The sequence below is a fragment of the Dermacentor albipictus genome, chromosome 3 (genome assembly GCF_038994185.2).
Source record: "Dermacentor albipictus isolate Rhodes 1998 colony chromosome 3, USDA_Dalb.pri_finalv2, whole genome shotgun sequence".
Lineage (NCBI taxonomy): Eukaryota > Metazoa > Arthropoda > Arachnida > Ixodida > Ixodidae > Dermacentor > Dermacentor albipictus.
In genome coordinates this window covers 181,910,179-181,930,355 of record NC_091823.1, presented here as the reverse complement: position 1 = coordinate 181,930,355, position 20,177 = coordinate 181,910,179, and the positions used below count along the sequence as shown (strand labels likewise).

The window sequence follows — 20,177 nt, the reverse complement described above, 5'->3', positions numbered from 1 at the left end:
AAGTGACAAGCGTACGTGTTGCCCCATGAAACAATGCCGTAATTAATGTGACTATGAATGAACGCATAATACAACGCTAGCAGAGCCTCACGAGAAAAAAAAGGGCGAGCTTTGATTAATGCACGTATACCAAACGCAGTCTTGTGCTTGAGATGTTGGAAGTGAGAGCGAAATGTAAGGTTAGGGTCAAGATGTATGCCAAGAAAAGTGACATCGGTGCTAACGGGAATTGAATGAATTCCAAGCTTCACTTCAGGAATAGAAGTTAAGGCCCTTTGAGCACGTTTGGATAACATAAATTTAGTTTTTAAAGGATTAAGAAGTAAGTAATTGTTGCTACACCATTTTATAATGTTACTTAATGCAATATTTAATTTAGAAGTAAGAGTAGTAACAGATTTGTCAGATGAAGATATGGTTGTGTCATCTGCATATAAAATGCAATGAACGCAGTTGGTGGAGTTAAGAGAATCCGGAAGATCATTAATATATAAAAGGAAAAGCAAAGGGCCCAGAACTGATCCCTGTGGTACACCTTGGTTAATACATTTTGTTACTGAGAAAGTATTTGCTGCATGTACTCTGTACGGCCGGTCAAGTAAATAATTTTTTAAGAATCCCAATGGACCACAAATAATCCACAGTACATCCGATGGACGTTTAGCGCCGGACGTTTGGACATCCACCGGATATCCCCACAAATCCAGATTACATACGGCGGATATCTGAGGGACCGTCCCGTGCAAAAAAAAGGCGTTCAATCGGACGTCCCGTGTATGCCCTTATCGGACATTCGGACATCCGTCGGACCTTAAAAATGGACGTTTTTAAAACTAAATATCCAAACAATGTCCGCTGGATAAAACAATCTGGACATGGACATCCCAGGGACATTTGTGGGATTTTAAATGTGGATATTGATTACAGAAACGTCCACGAGATGTACAGAGGACATCCATGATAAATCCGGGATTTATCCATTGTTCGGTTTTGTTGGGGTGTCACCTTGCTGGTACTGCGGCTTTTTCAATGCTTTAGAAGCTGTGCTATGCCTAAGAACCAATGTACCAGTTACAGGGATATGCTGCACTTCCTTTACTGTGAAAATTGCATCCACAAATAATTAAGTGCCGCTAAAGGAACTGGGACCATCTTACTGGTGCAGGTTGCAAAGGTGAAAATGTACGTGGACACAACATCCACGGCAGAAGCACATGTTGCAAACTGGCACGTTCAACATATTTAATGTAAGTTCCATTGGTACACAGGCATCAGAAATGTATATGTGCAGTTTCCAAATGCACAGAATAAGCCAGAATATGCATTATGTATCAACTCCAATAGTCATCAAAGTTGTAGATATTAAGCTGCATGAATGTGAATTCAAATGATGTAATAAGCCTTTTAATAAAACTTGCTCAGCTTTTTAGGATGGCCTAACTGAGGCATAGACTTGCGCATAAACTGCAGAAACATTGGATCTTTATTCAAAAAGCATACTGTAAGAACATGCCTGTGTGCTTGGCACAGCAAAACATAACCTGTGCCTGAACACATTAAAGAAATGCCCATAAGGACCCACAAGAAATTGAAAATCACAAAAGATGCCAGCAGGAGTATATGTTGACATTGACAAGATCAGTACAGGGGCACAGAAGAGAACTAAAGATGCTTCTTGAAGTGACCTTAACACAGAAAAATTCGAATTGTCAACTTAATGCAGTGATGTACATACACTTTATAAAGGAAAAAGACTAGAATAAACTGACTGCATTGGCACCTGAACTGTGATATCGCAAACAAAGCTAAACAAACAGTACAAGAGAACAAGAAATATCTGGCACAATGACTATGCACACATTTTCTTGCAAGAACGCACATAATGGCATCTTTGCAACAACAGCAATGCACATGATGCAAAAACAAACTGGCTGTTTCATTGGCTCAATGACTAGATGTTAAACTTGCATATAGACTGTGGTAGCACTTCTACCTTGTAAAACTGTAGACGTACCCATCAGACTTCACAGAAAAGTTCTTTTGTACAAAGAACAATGACACTTCACTGGAAGCAACTTACATATGCACGAAAGTGACTAGAATCCTCCCATAATACAAAATATATCATAAAAGTATCTTGCACAAAAGTTCTGTACTAAAACACACTAAGAGCACTTCAATAAAGTGCATCCTTGCTTTTATAAGCAAGATGCTCATAGTGTAGGACACAAATGACCAAAACATTAAAAAAAAGTTGGTCTTGCTAAAAGTATCTTGCACAAAAGTCTATACATATGCGCAACAATAGTCCCACAAGTATGGCTTTACAGCAGCAGCAATATAAAAGGAATCTTCCATGACATAAAAAATATATAAAGTAAAAAGCTCTCACAAGTTATTTTACACAGGCACAATATTGGTCTCACGAAGGGGTAGCTTTGCAGAGGCAGCAACATGCATAATAAAGGCAGAGGTTAGAAAAACCCTCAAGATCCAGTGACAAAAAGTGCTTTGGACAATAGGCCAGTATGTGTTCATTTCACAGATAGAGCACGGCAGAACACGACACTAGCATAATGCAACAGGAGCAGCTTGTTTGCTATACTTATGCACAGCATGCTTCAGTGATGCCCGTATATGTCGGGGTCAGTCCAAGCTGCAATTGCAGGATAAAAAAGCTAACATATTTATTTGGTCTTTTGAGGGTTCCTCTGAATTGCCACTAAGGCATGCGTCGCAGTCTTTTCATTCCTTGCGCTCAGAAACAGGAAATGGCTGGGATTCTCACAGCCATGCAAAGAGGACAGATTGTGGACACTTCACAGTAGGGCTACAGTAAGCGTGGGATTTATGCAACAGTGAATGTGCCACTTACGACGGTGGCCTACAGATACAAGCAAAGGATTCAGGATCCTCCTTGCGAGCTAGGTCTCAGGCAGATGAGCAAGACTGCAAAACAGTCAAATTTATTCCTGGCAAGCCAACCGCTTCTGTGCAGAGAAATCTGGGCAACGATCCCACGGAATACACTGCCTTAGCATTTCACACATGCATGTGGTTTTTGCCGCTTGTGCACTGCATTGTGCACGAACCATGCACTGGTGTGTTTATGCTAACAATGGGTGGACATGTAGATGCACATACAGAACAAACAGAAATACTCTGAAATATTGAGGTAAAAAGATCTTGCGTCTAATGTAAGTATTTCGCACACAAGTTTTGTACAGTAGCAGAATAACAGCATTTCAGAAAACCATGGCTTTGCAATGGTAGCAATTTCACCAATACAGAAGACTGCCATGACATTAAAAAACAAAAACAATAAAAAGTTCTCGCACACAAATTCTGCACAAAACTATATTGATGGAGCCTAGCAAGAGCATGACTTTGCAAGTGATTTGACAATGCAGATGACAGGCAGAATCCTTCCAATGCATGAAAAAAAATTCTGCAATTGCACTGTGCAAAGTTAAAAAAAAAATCTCTGAGTAGCTGCCTCTAGTCCACGAAACATGCCTTGGCGTAGCCCAGCAGATCCCCTAAGTTCCACCAGATGCACACGCCCACAACCAAGCAGCCTCTGATGCCTGTGCAGTCTTCAGGTCATAGCTGCAGTGCTTTACAATGGAATGGCCTCCACTTATTCTGCATGAAAGTAAAAGGGCAGAATGATAAAAAAATGCGAGGTTTGGGGAAACAAACGAGTACAAGCCTGCTTTGTGGATAATGATCAAGCCATTGCAAAATCAACATCCTGCTCATATGAGTGGCAACCTGAAGGGGCCAGCCATGCTGTAGACAGCTGGTTTTAGCTTTCAAAGCGCACTTTTGCAGTCAAATCAGATGCAAAAATGCAGTGGCACTCATAGGAAACGTGCATGCATACAGCATTATAATGCATCGCACTGGTCTCCCACTCTGTTCTAATCTAGTGTACGTACCTACATTCACTTCATTCAGGTACACCTGTGCTATGAAGATTGTTACTCATGGGAGAGCTTCCTGTTTATACAGCAGAAGTGGTACCCATATTTAGAGATCAAACCTGCATGCCAAACCTCTGTGGTGCATCATCTAAGCTGCTGTATTCATGTACACTTGGGATAGCAGTTGGCAAGGGCATATTTAAGAAGTATGTTCAACATAATCCCTCTCCCAATCCCTTTTTGATAAACCTGTTAGTGCTGTGAGTGTTCGTCCCACCCACACAGCAAGTTAGGCTTATGTGCTACGAGTATGACTGCAGCATGATCCTAGGTAATACGCAACTATTAGGTCTTTTTCTTTTCATTCTTAATGCAAAAAATGCACAGGCTTGACTTTAATACACCATTTATCACTTCTAACCTAAAATCACAGCTGATGCATGCTGAACTAGAGCTGTCTTTTATGTCAGCTACATTCACGGAAGGCTCCTCTAAAAGCAGAGACTGAACTATGTACACATACATAAATGAAGTACAGACAACAGTAAATTTTTAATTCAGAAAACCAGTTAACTACTAGCAGTGTAGTCATACTGGCCTACATTTAGGCTGCTTTAAAACATCAGTCTTGATCACAATGCAGAAGCTTGAGCTAAGTATTAAACAGTTCCAACTGAGCCATGCAACTCAGTTGGAGAAACCCATGTCCATTTCTAGTGGAAAGCCACTGTGGCCACTATTATGATGTGAATTCATGTTGCTAAGTGGTAACTTAATTTACTTATTTCATTTTTTGAGTTTTTTTCTAAAAGTGCCCAAGAACAGCTATTATGCCTTAATATTGTTGCATTTCTGTTACACAAAGAACACAAAACCAAAAAATAAAACATCTCAAACAACAGCGGTACAAAGTGCAACAAAAAATTGAATTAATCAAATACACGAGCCAGATAATGAGCAAATAGTAGAGCTAATATATCAAGATCACGATGCAAGGCACTTTGTTGTGTTACAAGAGATTGTTATAGCGTTAGAGGTGCAAGAGGAATTCGCATATAAAATGCTAGGATTAAGCAATTTAGGGCGAGGCATGCATAACGTTACAGCTCACAGTAACTGCGGATAGGAGAAGTGTTTGTGAAGTAATCACGGTATTTCCGCCTTATTTGTAGGGGTCTAATATTATACATGCGCAGTACACACTCGTAGGCATAAGATACACGGCGTCCAAGAAATGGATTGTACAGGACACAAATGAAACAACACTGAACACATACAATTTTTGCAACATTAGTCAGTCAAATTAATACAGTTCCATACAACAGAACTAAACTTTAGCTTCGAGCGGACAAACAAAGAATACGAGAGAATAACACAGCTCACATTCGTAAACTCTTTACTCTATTTACTCGCATAATGATCGCACCCCTGAATTTTGTTGTCAAAATTTGATTTTTTTCTTTCCCGTGTAATGATCGCACCCTGAACTTGTCACAGCGATATGTTGTGTGCCAAGTCTAGCTAACGATGATCGCGCTTACCATCTGTCGAATGCTATGTGAACAACTCTTGAAGACATACCAAGTGATCTGCACACACCCAACTTTCTCTTTCTTAACAGATGCCTCATTTCATTCCTTTCATCACTTTCCACACTTCCTTGAAAAAAAAAAAAGCTACAACCAAACTTGTCTCGGCTTTATTATTTGTAGGCTTCATAATGGTTTTGGTCAACAACAACACAAACGGCGCCTTTCGATTCTTCTCGTATGCACTCGTAGGCACGCAACAAATCGCGAGTAGCAACAATAGTAGTCACGTTTGCACTGATACGTTAGAAGAAGAAGTGTACCCTATTAATACACCGACGCTCGTAACGCAGCTAAGATATTCGCCCACCCTTAGCAGAAACGTGCCGTATTAGGATAGCAGTGAAGACAAATGCTGCAGTTTCCACAGCGTGCCCGCCATGTGTTTCTATGTCACTGGCAGCCAAGCGTGCCCCTCTCTGTTTCTGTCCTCTCAAATTGGACATGGCTACGCTACTGTCGCAAACTTGCCGATATTAACGATATTATTCATTACTGATACGGAAGAAACTGTTTCAATGCACGTTAATGTACTCACAAGAAGAAAAATAATCCCGTTCAGCTTCCTCCGCCGGCCACCATTTTTGTTTTGATGTCCCGAACTGACAGCAGCAGCTGCCTGCTTGTCATCCCGCAGCAAATGCGGGATGAAAAAAAGAATTCTTTTCGTGGGAAATTTAACCTGAATTGCACCCCTGAATTTGCATAAATTTTTTTGACAAAAAAGTGCGATCATTATACAAGTACGGTCATCTTTGATATAAGGCCTAACTTTCTGTAGAATGCATTAACGATGCTTGAAGCATGTTCTTCGAAAGTTAGCCGGAAGTCAACCAACATTTTTTAATCACGCTTACAACTCGCTCTTCTCTAAGGAATGTTATCAAGTGAATATTCGGATAGTAAAGGGTACATTCTGCGATTAAAGAAATCAACATGCGGCACCGCCTCTCAAGCTGCTGAAAATCAGTGGGGTAAAAGCATACCTTGAGGCAGGCAGACCTCAGCGCTTGGCTTCTTATGGCTACCGGCCCTTTCTGGAGCATGCCTTAGCCACGATTTGATGGTGTCTTCAATATCGTTAGTGCTGCCTTCTGTCATCCGTCTTGCAGCAACTGAAATAAGAAAGTTCCCACTAATGGTGAGAATAGCAAATCTACCTTGGGATGTTAAGATGAAGCTTTACTTCACTAAGGTATCGTATGCGCCTTGTACGTCCCATTGTTTTTTTGTGTGTCCATGTCCTTTATGCACAACTGTACATACGAAGCTATAGCTCGGGCCCAACTCTAATGCTGTGAAGAAACACCTATGAAGCAGCACCTAGACTGTTTTGTATGGGATTTATTGAATTTGCGAGAGAAAATTAAGGTCTAGTCACTGCTGGAAGCAAAATTTTGATTTAGGGTGTAATTTTTTACAAAGATTTAAAAAAAGCTTTACAAATATATAACTCTGCATCAGACATATCGCATTTCAGTAAATTTTATTTTACATAGATCACCTAAAGCAGACAAAGTTGAGGGAGAAATTTGCAGCAGCTTACATGACCTTGTTAGAATGTCTACACGGGTTTTGGAAATGTCCTATTCACTAATAGGTAGTATATTTGAGATCGACGTGAAATGTAACAATTTTGTCTGATTTAGGCGTACCGTTAGGTCCAGCTTACAGAATTGCAATAAAATGAATTGCTGAGATACAGTTATGAACATCACAGTTTAGTTCAAATTTTGTAAAATTTAGGATTCTTGTAAAACATTTGACGCCATGAATTTAACTTTTTCCTTTAAAGGTAACTTCATGAATTTCATTGCAGTGACTGCGAGAAAAATGATTTCTGCTTTTCCATGTAGTTAGATAGCAGCACCCGAGCGAAAGCTTCCCTTTAAGAAAAATGCATAAAAAGAACAAAACACATAAAAGGCAGACTTCACTGTGTAAGAAATGGAACTTGAAAAGCTCTAATGAAATCCCAACAAGCAACGCTGGTGATATCTTTTAGACTTACTGACAACTATAGACTAGGTAGCAAAATAGAGAGCAGAATGCAACTAATCCTTACTAAAATACCTCATGCTAGACACTATATTATTTTCATCAGCCACCACCAGGTGATCGACAACACACCCAAAAGCTATCATTACAATAGCTCAGTGCACTGGAATAAAAGGACTTGTGTGGCAGCAAAGGTGATTGCTCAACACCACCAGCCTTCGCTAACATCGTGTCCACTCATATGAATCGCTTCCCAGTAGCCAGCGATATACGAGGACCTGGTGCAGCAGCAGTGCTGCTGTAGATGACCCAAAGCCACACTGCGCTTGGTGTGTACTATATTGAACTGTTTGCACTAAACCAAGGTGTAATAAAAGGCTTAATAGCTGTCTATCGAAAGCATAAATTAAGTTCATCCTAGTGCTCGTACTCATTAAAAGATATAAAGAGAAGTTTCAACTCACCAATAATTGCAGCTGTAGTCTTCAGACTAGAGAAACTAAGTTTCCCCTTTCGGCCAACCCACGAAAAAAGTGTGGCCAGGTCATCATGAAGGGTGTACGCAAGAATACGCTTTGTCGCTGCACTGGCATTCCTCCCTCCAAGGTCTGTGAACTCGTGAACCTGCAAAAAACAGATTTCGAGTAAATGTGTGCGATCACAGAAAATGAAAACTAAATGTATGGCTATACCAGTTGGAAAACGCCTGCTGCATGACATCGTTGGCAAACATGTTCACAAAAGAAGCTGTCATGCAGCACTCTCATGCCATAGAAACAGCAAGTCTTAGTGTTATTTTCTTCAGCATACAGCAACTCCAAGCAAAGAGACCTATAAGAAGTTACGTATTCATTAACATGGCCTTGTGGTGCAGAAGACTAGGTGTGTCTTCTTTGCACTCTGCCAAGAATAGCTGCTGAAACCATTCCACTGCACAATCAGGCTATTACACAACTGCCACAGTGGCAGAGACTGGTCAGCGGCTTCCTGTTTGCTACTTTCCACTAATGTAGCCACATTTCTATGCAGAGCATTATGCATATGCATCAGCTCACACCTAATCAACAATACCATGCCATAGGTAGGATGACACAGTTGATGCAGCTAAGCGACATGTCAGGGCTTAAGGTCTGCATATTCCCCAAGCAATTTTCAAGAAAAATTGCCAATTGGAAGATGCAACTCTAAAGACACAGGGGTAAAAAATAACTAAATTCTGGAGTGTTATGTGCCAAAACCACGATGATTATATGGCACACCGTAGTGGGGGACTCCAGGTTAATTTTGACCATCTGGGGTCCTTTAATGTGCACCTAGCATAAGGTACATGAATGTTTTTGCACTTCTTCCCCTTTGAAACCACCTGGATAAGGTCAATCAGACCACCTGTGATCAGTTCACTGTGTAGCTGTGTTCCAAGACATCAGCTTTACAGAGTAGATGGTAGAATAGTGCAATGAAGAATACCAGCGCTGTAATGGAGGGGTGTGACAGATTTTAATTTCAGATATGTAGAGATGTTCTTCCTTTGCTGGTAGAAATTTTAGCATTCCAACAAAGCAATAGCTCATAATTATGAATTCAAGTGTATCTAAGCTCAGAAGTTGCTGGAAGATATTTGTAAAATGCAACCTTGTCAGTAAGTATTTTGTGCATTGGGCTTATCTCAAGTAGGGTTTATGTTGGCGCATACTGTCGTGCATACTTTAAGTCATTCAGCATACATTAGTCGTAACTGCAAATGGTTTTCAGTACAGACACAGAAATCTCATTCTTAAGCATACATTCGGCAATTGCAGCATGCATTGTCCCTGTGCAAGTTATGTTCGCAAGATTATTTCTGTACAGCTACACTAACCTCATATACACTGACCTGTTTCATGCAACAGCATGCAGTTGTAACTACAAGCAACAGGGGCGTACACCACTGAATATATATCTTTTTTTTTGCATTCAAGTGCTCTCTATTGTCTATGCTAAATTCAGGAAAACTACGTACCAAACTCGCAGTCTTCTCTTTGTCCAGGCTTTCATCAAAAGCCATAAAATCTTCCAAGCTGCGGAAGGGGCACTCGATGAGTGGATCAGTTCCACCAAGAGGCTGCTTTGCATACATGTTGCACAACTTCTCAAGCAAATCCCCATGGTGTTGTTGCGTAAAACGTACGATGTTGAGCAGTCGGAGCACATGCTTCTTGAAGCCTTCAAACACAAAAGGAAGGAAATGTGGCAGTCAGGAACCAAACCAGGTAGGCATTTCATAGGCCATTTTTTTTTCTCATCACAGATTACAGGCAATTATTTTTGCAAGGTATGTTGGAATGTAAGAGTGTCTTTGATTAGTACACTTTAGGTAAAGAAATGCCCTTTCATAAAAACATTTTGATGTGCTACTAAAATATCAGACAATTTTCTAACTGCTAGCAATTTATTCTGAAACAAAGAACATTGCATTGTCCTAGAAACTGGCAGCTTCTCACACATCAGCAATACAAAATAAGGCACAATCAAGTTGCAACATATAACGAATTTATAATGCTTTGCACCATGCCTGCTACATTGAACCTAATGAGACAGATGCACCCTTCCTTTGAATGGCTTGAGGCCATGGAACAACATAGATTTGAAACAGGGGTCTCAATAAATAGCCTCTTTACAACAGTCTGAACACGCACACATTGCCTTTGAAGCTTTTGTGACTGCAGGTATGCGCTACTACACGAACTTCAGAGCAAGACTCAAAACAAAACAACAACAAAACAACAACAAAACAGTGTTCATGCAATGGGCGTTTAGGCACACAGTGAAAAAAAACTGCGTATTTGCAAGTTTATGTAAGTAATGCCATCACACGTTAAAGTACATTCACAACTTAAAAAAATTTTGTAGTGAAGTATTATAGTACAATGAAAGCTTACTATTGTTTGAAAGTTCGTCAGGGGAACCTGAGGGTACACAAGTCCGTTGGTCACCTGCACAGTAAAGAATAGTGAGCATTTAATGCATGCTTGTCCTTTGCACTAATATCAAAGGCTGTCACATTGTGGGACCCCAGCCCATTTAACATTCTACCAGAACTGCTCATCTCCAGGTTGTCGCTAGCAGCTGCAAAGTGCATTCCAGTTGTGAAGTTAGGAACAAGCCACAGATACATCTTAGAAACTTTTTGGCTTACATACACATGAAGTTAAACATATGACAGAACTGCCACATTAAAAATTATAGCCCTTCACTGAAAAAAAAGTAAAAGCAAGATTTATCAAAACTCACTGTGTGAGCTAGAGCCACCTGCAGTGTATGATCTGGAGCCATCTGCACTGTGTGAACTAGGGCCACCTGCACCACCTTGCGGCATGTCATTCACATCTGCAGAGAGTGATTGCAGTGAACCTGTGAATGCATAGCTATAGTGAACATATGTCATGCTATTGATACACATATATGGTAGACATTCCATAGGATGCTCCAAAATGCAAGAGTGCTAAGCAAATGATTGCAGTTGCAGTCTGCATTTTGTTTACATGTTCAATATCATAGGTTGGCATACCAACTCATCAGTGCATTGACTTGCATTCTCTGTGGTCACTTTACAGGCATGATGTAAAGTTTTAGTGAGTTCACAATTTGCTTGCAACACACCATGGACATTTCAATTTTATAAACTCATTTCTTTCTTTTCATGGTGTTTTATGTCCCAAAGCTACATACCATCTATCAAAGGCACTGAAGTATGTTTTCTGAACTTGGGCCACCTAGGGTCCTGTAATGTGCACCCAATGCGCAATGCATGTGTTTATGCATCCCGCTCCAAATCATATTGCAGCTCAAAATTGAGCCTGCAACCTCATGCCCAGAACAGTTTCTTTTTTACATTCTAAAGGTGTAATTTCACAGCTATGCAAATCGCTCCTCTAATACATCAAGACAGTTTGCAAATGAATTGTAAGAAGGTAACCTCAAGCTTTAGCATTAAAACATTCAATGTACATAATAAATAATGAAGCAAGTCGGCTAACTATATGACATGACCCATTATCCAATTCAAAATTAATCATGCTGGTTTATCAACATAGCTGCCAAGAGCCTACTTCTCACTTGAACAGAAGTTTAACACCCTAACAGCATAAACTGAAATTCAAACAGGAAATAACTGGCCAGAACGCTTGCTTTACATTGCTATATAGATGTGTCATGTACAATGACTTGCAAGTCTGTTTATGAGCAAACAGTAGCCACAAGTGTACGTTCTTTAATGCGGGTGAACCTGGAAATGAAATAATACACTGCTGTCACAAGTGCTTAGGTTTGAATTTATGCCAAAAGTAGACGTTAGGTGGCCATGAAAAATGAAACACAAACCAAAATCAACAAGGAAACGTATGACCATTCCTTGATTTGTCAGCCCGTATGTCGAAGCCCTCACAGGTGACAAGAACAATTCAATTAATGGCTTATATTACACAATGGGGAAGCACTTTATTCTTTGTGGATTAGGAAGCTCAAGCTAAAATAGATTTGCACTGTATTACCATTGAGGCACTATCTATAAAATGTCAGTCACATACCTTCAGACTCTTCACAGCTGTCTTGCTGCACTGCAGAAGCAGAAGAGAGGCCTGGGAAATAATAACTCACCAGTAAGCAAAATATATTAAATTTACTTTTTAACTGCTAAGTGTCAGGATACCATAAGTAGTAGAAACAAGTATTTTGAATTCACCTAGTGGGAAGTTGCTTGGTGGAGCTGGAATTTGCTTGCTGGAGCTTTGCTTGGCCTTCTTGGGTGGCGGTGGTGTGTCAGGCTCATCCGAGTCAGACCACTGAGCTGGTGGCCTCCTTGTCCTTCTTCCTTGAGACATTTCCGATCCTGTGCCCAGGTCTGATGTATACTGGCTGTCATTAAGTTTGGCCCTTGCTTGTTCATATGTTGCTAAAACAAAAGTTCAACATTCAACTGATTTGTATAGAACAAAAAAGGCTTTTATGTACACGATACATACCAAATACCCCTTTCACTGCTACGCTGTAGCACTTCCAGAAGGTGTCTGGTGGTACAGATTTCTTTACTAAGGATGTCACTCTGTTGCCTTTGAGGTTGTCGGGCCACGCACACTTGTCACCCTCCACCCAGGTCACTGGCACCACCTCCACCTGTTTGTCCTCAACGAACTCAGCGATCACATAAGCCATCTGAAAAATGAAGCGTCAGAAGTATTCAGCGGTGGCGAAACAAGGGAAGCCTCTGCCTGGAACCAGTGAAAAAGCATTTTCCCAAGGGACTTGCCTTCACCATAATGACATGTCTTCTTTAAATGTTGGCTGCAGCCAAGGACAGCCGTTTTACTAAAGTTCAAGTATTTCAAGCCCTTTGGCTAGTTTGAATGTCGGCTGTAATAAGCCACATTATGGATCGTTGCACCTATGGACCAACTATCCCAGCAGCAAGTTGTGATGGGAGCGGTATGTGTCACCAAGCCATTTAATCTTAGTGCCAGTCAAAGGCCATTCCCAATGAAATCCGATTATCCTTGCCCAACATGATCTGGCTCTCCATCCTATGCCTGCGAATTTTCTAGTGGCATCCTACTACTTTGTCGAAGTGTCCTACCCTTGGCACTCATTTTGCTACTCTTATAGACCAGCTATCTGTGCCAAGCATTAATCAGCCACCAGGCTCAAGACCACAAACCACATATGACAGGCATTTGTCATGAACAGCCAATAAATAACCTTGAAAATAAAGGCATAACATGGCAGCATTCTGCCAATACTAACCTGTGGAAATATGGTTGAGCAGAATAGGACTGTGCGATGAACTGCCCTACAGTGAGTGTGCACGGGTTAATTACAGGATTATTTGAGGCTTATTTCTTTCATTGCTCACTGTTACCCTCCTTTTCACTGCATGTTTCACAAATAACTAAACGTTACGTAAGGTAAGCCACTAAGGGCTGCAAAAACTTCAGGATTATTAAACTGCACTACACCAACCTCTATAAATATGCAGATATTATTTGAAGTTTCTGCGAATGCTAGCTAAATCTAGGCCTTTAAATTGTGTGAAGCTCTGGAATAACCAGAAACTTTCCATTCAGTGGCAGCTTCACCATTTTTTGGAGGTTGTGCAGGGACCAAGGCTTCAGGCCCGATAGCCCTGATACAACATAAATGCCCATTCTGGAAGACTCAAAGGGTAAAGAATAGAAATCTTCCTTGATGAGAAACTCTTGGCCAATTATGCATGGCTGCTTAGACCCTCTGATATAGGCTATGTTTTTTGCCAGAACAACATGGCCATCCTGTGCAAAGCAGTTGTCTCTTTTAGACAATGCAATTGTATATGCATCCCATGACAGCCTTTCATATTCAGGAGGGCAGCATTCCGGCAGCAGTTCTCCTCGACTGTGAGGACGGCTAAAATGTACAGGAATTTCATCCCATGTCTGTCTGCGTGTCCAAGACTGGCTCTCTACCATCCTGTTGCGCAGCTGCTCCAAGGGTTTTCCATGCTTGCGCAACTGCCTCTTGAGCACCTGCATGTTGTTCTCAAATGGGAAGGCACTGAAGGAGTCTAGCTCTCCATGTATTTTAACATCAGAAGCAAGATGTATGAGGCTGTGCACGTTGAAAGAAACATGCTCGTCACCATACAATTCGCGGAAATGTGAAACAAAGCATCTCAAGAGCTCATCGGCATAACCAGCATGCTCACGACACAGCTCCTTGTTTGCAAGTATAGATAACGACGCATGGAGCAGCAAAAAGTGCTGGTATAGATCATCTCGAAGGCAGAACTTGAGAAGCAACGGGCCTGTGTAGAATACAAAAAGTCGGAACTCAACCGCCTTCCAGCGGTCGAGCTCATCGAGTCCGCGTGGCCTACGGGGAAATTCACTAGGGATGTGAGGATTTAGCAGCTTGCTCTTCTCATTGAATGTGTGCCTATCCAGAGGTCCCAAACGAACCCGCAGTGGTCCAGAAATCCACAACTGGAGCAATTTCCGCATGACACCCAGTAATGCAAGATGCATGTAATCAAGTGGGAGGTCATTTACAATGTCAGTGGGCAGGTCCAACAGGCAAGATTCTCCCTTGTGATGTTCAACATCATGCTGCTCCCTGAAACTCTCATCCGTTCGTAACGGACAGTCCATGTCGCAAAATACTACTTTTCCATTGATGTAAGATCCCTCGACTGTACACTTTGCGCAACCACTGTACCCTCCATGGCCTTTTGTCATAGTAACGAAAGCTCGCGCTGGAGCATCACAGATGACCGAGGCAACTGTCACCTGAACAGTGTCGCCATTGATATTCACACCTTGCACAAGCAAAGTTTGCAGCTCTCGAACAAAAGGCCTCAGGAAATCATTAGACGAGGATGGCTTAGACTGTCCAGCAAACGCACCCACAACAAATGGGGGCACATTGCCGCAACCACGGGGTAAGCACTGTATGGGCCACAGTTGCATTTTGGAGCTCTTTGACAAGGGGAGGCCATCTACATTAAATGAGAGTGGAATTACAGCTGGCAGCTTTTCTACATGAGACAATGAACGCTGAAGACCCACAGCAAGTCCGAAATGACAATACTTTCCTGGCGCCAAAGCACAAATGGGAAATTCATCCAGGTTTTTTCGAGGGGTCTGCATAAGTGTACGACCATCCTCCGGTAACTGATGAAGTCCCCCCTGTGTCCTTAGCGTCTTCAGCAAAGCTGTTAACGCCCTTCTTTTGATACCATATTCGTTTGCCCATTCACGCAAGGAATCCTGCAGTCCGTCATGTACGCTTGTGCGCTCTTCACTATCACTTTCACTACTACCAGACTCAAGATTGACTTCTGCCCACTGTTCCCTGTCATCTGCGTCTACGGACGTGAGGTCTTCGTAACAATGCTCTTCAAATCCCGCGATTGAGCGATTTAAGTTTTCTAAGCTGTTCCCACCGCTGTCACGTGGTGCTTCGAGAGGTTGAACAAATGCTATTTGCTCCGAGTCATGCCGGCTACTTTCACAACCCCCCTGAACTCCTTCTTTCGCAAAAACATTAATAACTTTCCTTGTCTCCCTGCTTGCCTTCTCGCAAGCACGCCTGTCGGGTGGTCGCGACATTCAGTGCGTAGGAAGCGAGAACAAAGCAGTTTCACTTGTACGCAATAGGCCTACTAACAATAGCCTTAACCGCACTTTGTGAAGAGAGTCGGTACAACCCGCGCAGAAACTGGCCCTCGGATCACACGCACGGAACAAAAGATCTCTCACCGTGTTTCCAAAGTGCAAGGTCGCAGTGCGTCACTTGAAAGGCGCGCGAGAAAGGCACCTGCATTCAATAATATAAAACGCGCCACGGCACCCGCAGAAGCCAGCGAATCGGCGCGCACGTTTAGTGACGGGGCACGAATGGGGCACGTTCGTCGCTTTTCACACACATTGATGACTATGACGATTGAAGGTGCATATTACAAAAGAGTAACGTAAACTACTGAAACCGAAATGCCACAAAGCCTATTAAATATTCAAAATACCTTCAAAAATTTTAGTAGTTTGAGCAGAATACAAATGCGCATAATTCATGTTGCTGAAATAGAATGAAAAACAGTTCTAGTACGACGGTACGGCTTGGTGAATAGAACAGGAACATCGGTTTTGTTAACAATACAAACATTCATTTGCTCAGAACAGAACAGAATAAACGCGTGGACTATAGCATACTATTTTTTATAGAATGATGCCCTTGTACTCCACACTGTGGACGGTGCGCGAGGCCGCACATGAAGGTAAAAATCCGCACGCAAGTGCTAGGTCAGATTTTCTTTAGCCCGTGTTCAAAGTCCGGGTTCTTAAATAAAAAATTAGTGAATCAGCGAATTTCGTCTTTTCCCGAGTGTTCTACCTAGGAGATTAATATTATGGCGGCGGTATATATATATAGCTCGATTTGGGAGATATAAATATTGAATTAAATCATCGTAACCATCGCCTGTAGCTTCGCATCTGTGCATGCTTATGTCCAGGGCATAAATCAATGGACGTTGCAAGGCATTCCTAGGCGGACATCCGGGGGACGTACACCGCTGGTCAATCCATAAACAAACATCCTCTGGACGTCCACCGTATCAAAGTATGCGGACATTATGTTACGTCCCAAGAACTAGGTCCCCTGTTCGTACCACGGATATTGTTTTCCGGACGTGGACGTTCGGATCTAAATCGGATATCCACTGGATATCTGTGGTCCATTGGGATGTTAGCGCAGGACCAGTTATACCATAAGAGTCAAGTTTATTAAACAGGACTTGATGGTTAACCGTGTCATAAGCTTTACTGAAGTCTAAAAATACAGATCCGACTAAGTTTCCCGCATCAATACATTTTTTTATGTAGTCAGTTAGAGATAGAACAGCTAGATTCATGGAACTTCCTGGACGGAAACCAAATTGATTGTTCTTTAGCAATTTAAACTTTGTTAAGTAGTTATTAAGCCGTTTAACAAATAATTTCTCAATCAGTTTACTAAGGCAGGACAGAATTTCACTTGGTCGGTAATTATTAACTGTGTGTTTGTCGCCTTTTTTAAAAACAGGAATAATCTTGGCATTTTTTTAAAATGAAGGAAATGCACCTTCTTTGAACATAAGGTTAATAATGTTACAGAGCGTGTCGCAAACTAAATGCGCAACCAGTTTTAAATGCCTGACACAAATATTGTCTAAGCCAGGCCCTGTATTTTTAAGGTTAGCAATCGTGGAGCGCACTTCATTTGGTGTAGCTGGTAACAAGAAGAATGATTGTGTCGTACGGCTCAAAGTATTATGCAACTGCGCATGTATGTTGTTATTAGTGTAAACAGAAGAAAAGTAGTCCGAAAAAGCATTAGCAATTTCGTTGGGGTCAGAAAGAGTGAGACCTTTGTAATTTATTTTGGTTATAGAGGCATTAATAGGCGATTTGTTAAGAAAAGTGTTCAATAACTGCCATTGCTTTTTGGGGTTATCTTTATTCTGATCAAATTTATTTTCGTAGTACTTTTTTTTCGCCTGCTTTAGTAAAACATTCAGTAATTTACAGTATCTACTATAGCGTCTAGCTAGTCTAGTATTAAAGGGCTGACGTTTAGTTTTCTTGTACATGTTTTCCTTCTTTCTTAAACTTTCTAGAAGACCATCCGTCATCCATGGGTTGCGAGGATATTTATACTTTTTCCCACATTTTACAGTGCGTGTGTTAGTCGAAACGGCCAATAAAAATAAAGTGCAGAATTTCTTTAGTGCTTCTTCGGGATCAGACATAGAATTAATTGGCGACCAGTCAGTTTCACTGAGGGCTTCAATAAAGGTATCTGCACTAAATACGGAAGTAAAGTAGCTATTATCGTTCTCATTTATTTCATTGTTAAATGTGAGAAAAACAGGAAAATGATCGGTTATGTCAGTATTAATAACCCCGGAGCAAGGCGATGGTGATATGTTAGATAACACGTGATCAATAAGTGTACTGCTCCCATGAGGGGCTACCCTAGTTGGGCAGTCAATGAGCGATTCAAAACCGAATCCAGCAAAACAATCTGTGTAAGTTGTGTACGAGGTAGCTTCAGTGTCAAGTAAGTTAATATTAATATCACCTACAATCACCACATCCTTATTTTCAAAAGCTAGCTTGGACAATACTGCATCAAGAGAAAGCAAGAAATCGTTAAGGGAAGATGATGGTGAGCGATAAATGCAACCAAGGATCAAGTTCTTGTTGGTATTAAGGAATGACCGGTCGACTTCTATCCACACTGACTCACAATGAATCACGTTAACTGCCAGATCAAATCTGCGAGCGTAGGTAACAGCTTGTGAAACAGAAATGGCGGCGCCACCATGACTGTTAGTTGGACGATGACAATACTCGGGTTGATAAGACGGAAAACCGCTCATGTTGTTGTCGGAATCAGAAAGCCAAGTCTCCGATATGCAGATAAAAGTGAAGACATGGTCAAGTGAGGCAATGAAGTTATTAATTCCATCTATGTTCTTACGAAGGCTACGAGCATTGAAGTGAATGAGTGATCGTTTATTTGCGGTAAGACACGAAGGCCATGGAAAAAAATGGAAACAAAATAGTTATAGTGAATCACGTGAAGATTCGAAGGTCGGACTCGGTGAAAATGCGATAGACTCTGCTATCATCAGTTTTGCGGGCTTTTATCTGGCAGTTTTCTGTCCATAAGTATTTCCACTTATTTTCTTTTTTGAGTGCCAGCGCCTTCGAGAACATCTTTTTGTTATCAATGGTCAAGTGGTCATTTACATAGACAGGCGTGCTAGTGCCACCTGTGAAACCAATGTGGTCAGTGCGAAGCCTAGCTGTTCTTGCCTTCCTGATGAACTCGTTTTTCTTATCCCGTGAGCAGAAGCGAGCAATGATGTTCTTCTCATTTGATTTAGAGGCAACACGGTGAGCCGTATCGATATCAGCGGGTAAGAGAGGGTACTCGATAGCATCGCCAATTCGCTTCAGAATGACTCCGCAGTCTTCACCCTGCGATGTGGGGATTCCCTTAATTTCCACATTATTCATTCTCGAATATTGCTCTAAATCAGCCACTTTTCTTTCGAGCACTTCGTTACGCGATAGGAGCGCCTTGTTTGAGGTTACGAGTTCTTCCTGTTTTAGTTTTATTGTGTCTAGTTCCTTGTTCATGAACTGAACACTTTCACAGAGGGAAGCGTGCTCACCTAGTCCTACATTCTGTAGCTTGATGTTAATTCGCGATACTAAATCATCGATCAGTGTATCCAACTTCTCGTTCAGCACTGCTTCAAGAGATGCAATTTTTTTCGCCAGTTCCGCTGTGGTAGGCATAGTGAAGCATATACACTAGGAACAGTAAAACAAGAACTTTTGGCAGCAGTTGCGGCAGAATTAATTTTCAGATAGTGTACAGAAGTAATAAACCAACCTGTTGGCAAGAAGAATTTTCTTAGAAGGAGGACATGCCGCCGCAACTGCTACCGCCAAATTGAATCAGTGCCGTTGTGTGCGTCCTTATATGGTCCTCGTTGAAGTCACGTGCAGTCCGCGCAGACTCAGCAGGCAGTACAGGGCTCAGACGCTTGAAAGCACTCGCAGCGAGTGCAAGCGCACGTGGAAATGAAACCACGGTGGCCACAGACGACGCAGGATCCAAGGACGAGCAGGAACACAGGCCACTGATCAACCTGTTGGCAAGAAGAATTTTCTTAGAAGGAGGACATGCCGCCGCAACTGCTGCCGCCAAAAAAAATTGATGTGATTCATTTTGCAAGCGCCAGCCAAGTGCTGATGGTGGTGGAGTGAAATTGAAGTTTGTCCTTGTACGGAAGCCTTGACCCATGTTTTATCAATTCTAGCGGCAAAGAACACCTTTTCCAGCACACATAAATCTTAAATTAGACTGCTTGCTGATGCTGTACAGTAAGTTCCTGTAAAGAAACTAAATCACACAGAAAACATTTAGAATACCAAACTAATCAAATACTGGCTTGAATACATTTGTGCATTAGGGAAGCAAGGTGTAATGTACACTGTTGTAGAAAATTTTTACTCATGTATGGAATACTTCTATGACACAGCAGAGTTAATTTGTGAGTTCTTACATAGCAATGACTACCTACACGTAAATTTTGTAAGGCTGA

At 41.6% G+C, this 20,177-nt stretch overlaps 1 protein-coding gene across 1 annotated transcript; it reads right to left on the bottom strand.

Annotated features, from left to right (window-relative positions):
- Positions 1-1,089: 1,089 nt before the first annotated feature.
- LOC135896745 (uncharacterized) lies at positions 1,090-19,476 on the bottom strand. Its single transcript, XM_070536298.1, has 10 exons — positions 19,463-19,476; positions 12,514-12,703; positions 12,234-12,443; positions 12,079-12,129; positions 10,784-10,903; positions 10,432-10,485; positions 9,513-9,715; positions 7,978-8,137; positions 6,502-6,630; positions 1,090-3,645 (listed from the first exon to the last, which is right to left on the bottom strand). The coding sequence occupies exons 2-10, from the start codon at positions 12,701-12,703 to the stop codon at positions 3,641-3,643; spliced, it is 1,122 nt and encodes a 373-aa protein (XP_070392399.1). The 5' UTR covers positions 19,463-19,476; the 3' UTR covers positions 1,090-3,640.
- Positions 19,477-20,177: the final 701 nt, after the last annotated feature.

What these genes read in the sequence shown, in the direction of transcription:
- LOC135896745 (XM_070536298.1), bottom strand. Translation starts at nt 12,703, where the DNA reads ATGGCTTATGTGATCGCTGAGTTCGTTGAGGACAAACAGGTGGAGGTG. An exon ending in TGACGAACTTTCAAACAATA is followed by an intron (nt 9,716 to 10,431) that starts GTAAGCTTTCAT and finishes TTGTGTTTGAAG; the next exon opens with GCTTCAAGAAGCATGTGCTC. An exon ending in AAGAGAAGACTGCGAGTTTG is followed by an intron (nt 8,138 to 9,512) that starts GTACGTAGTTTT and finishes TGTTTTTTGCAG; the next exon opens with GTTCACGAGTTCACAGACCT.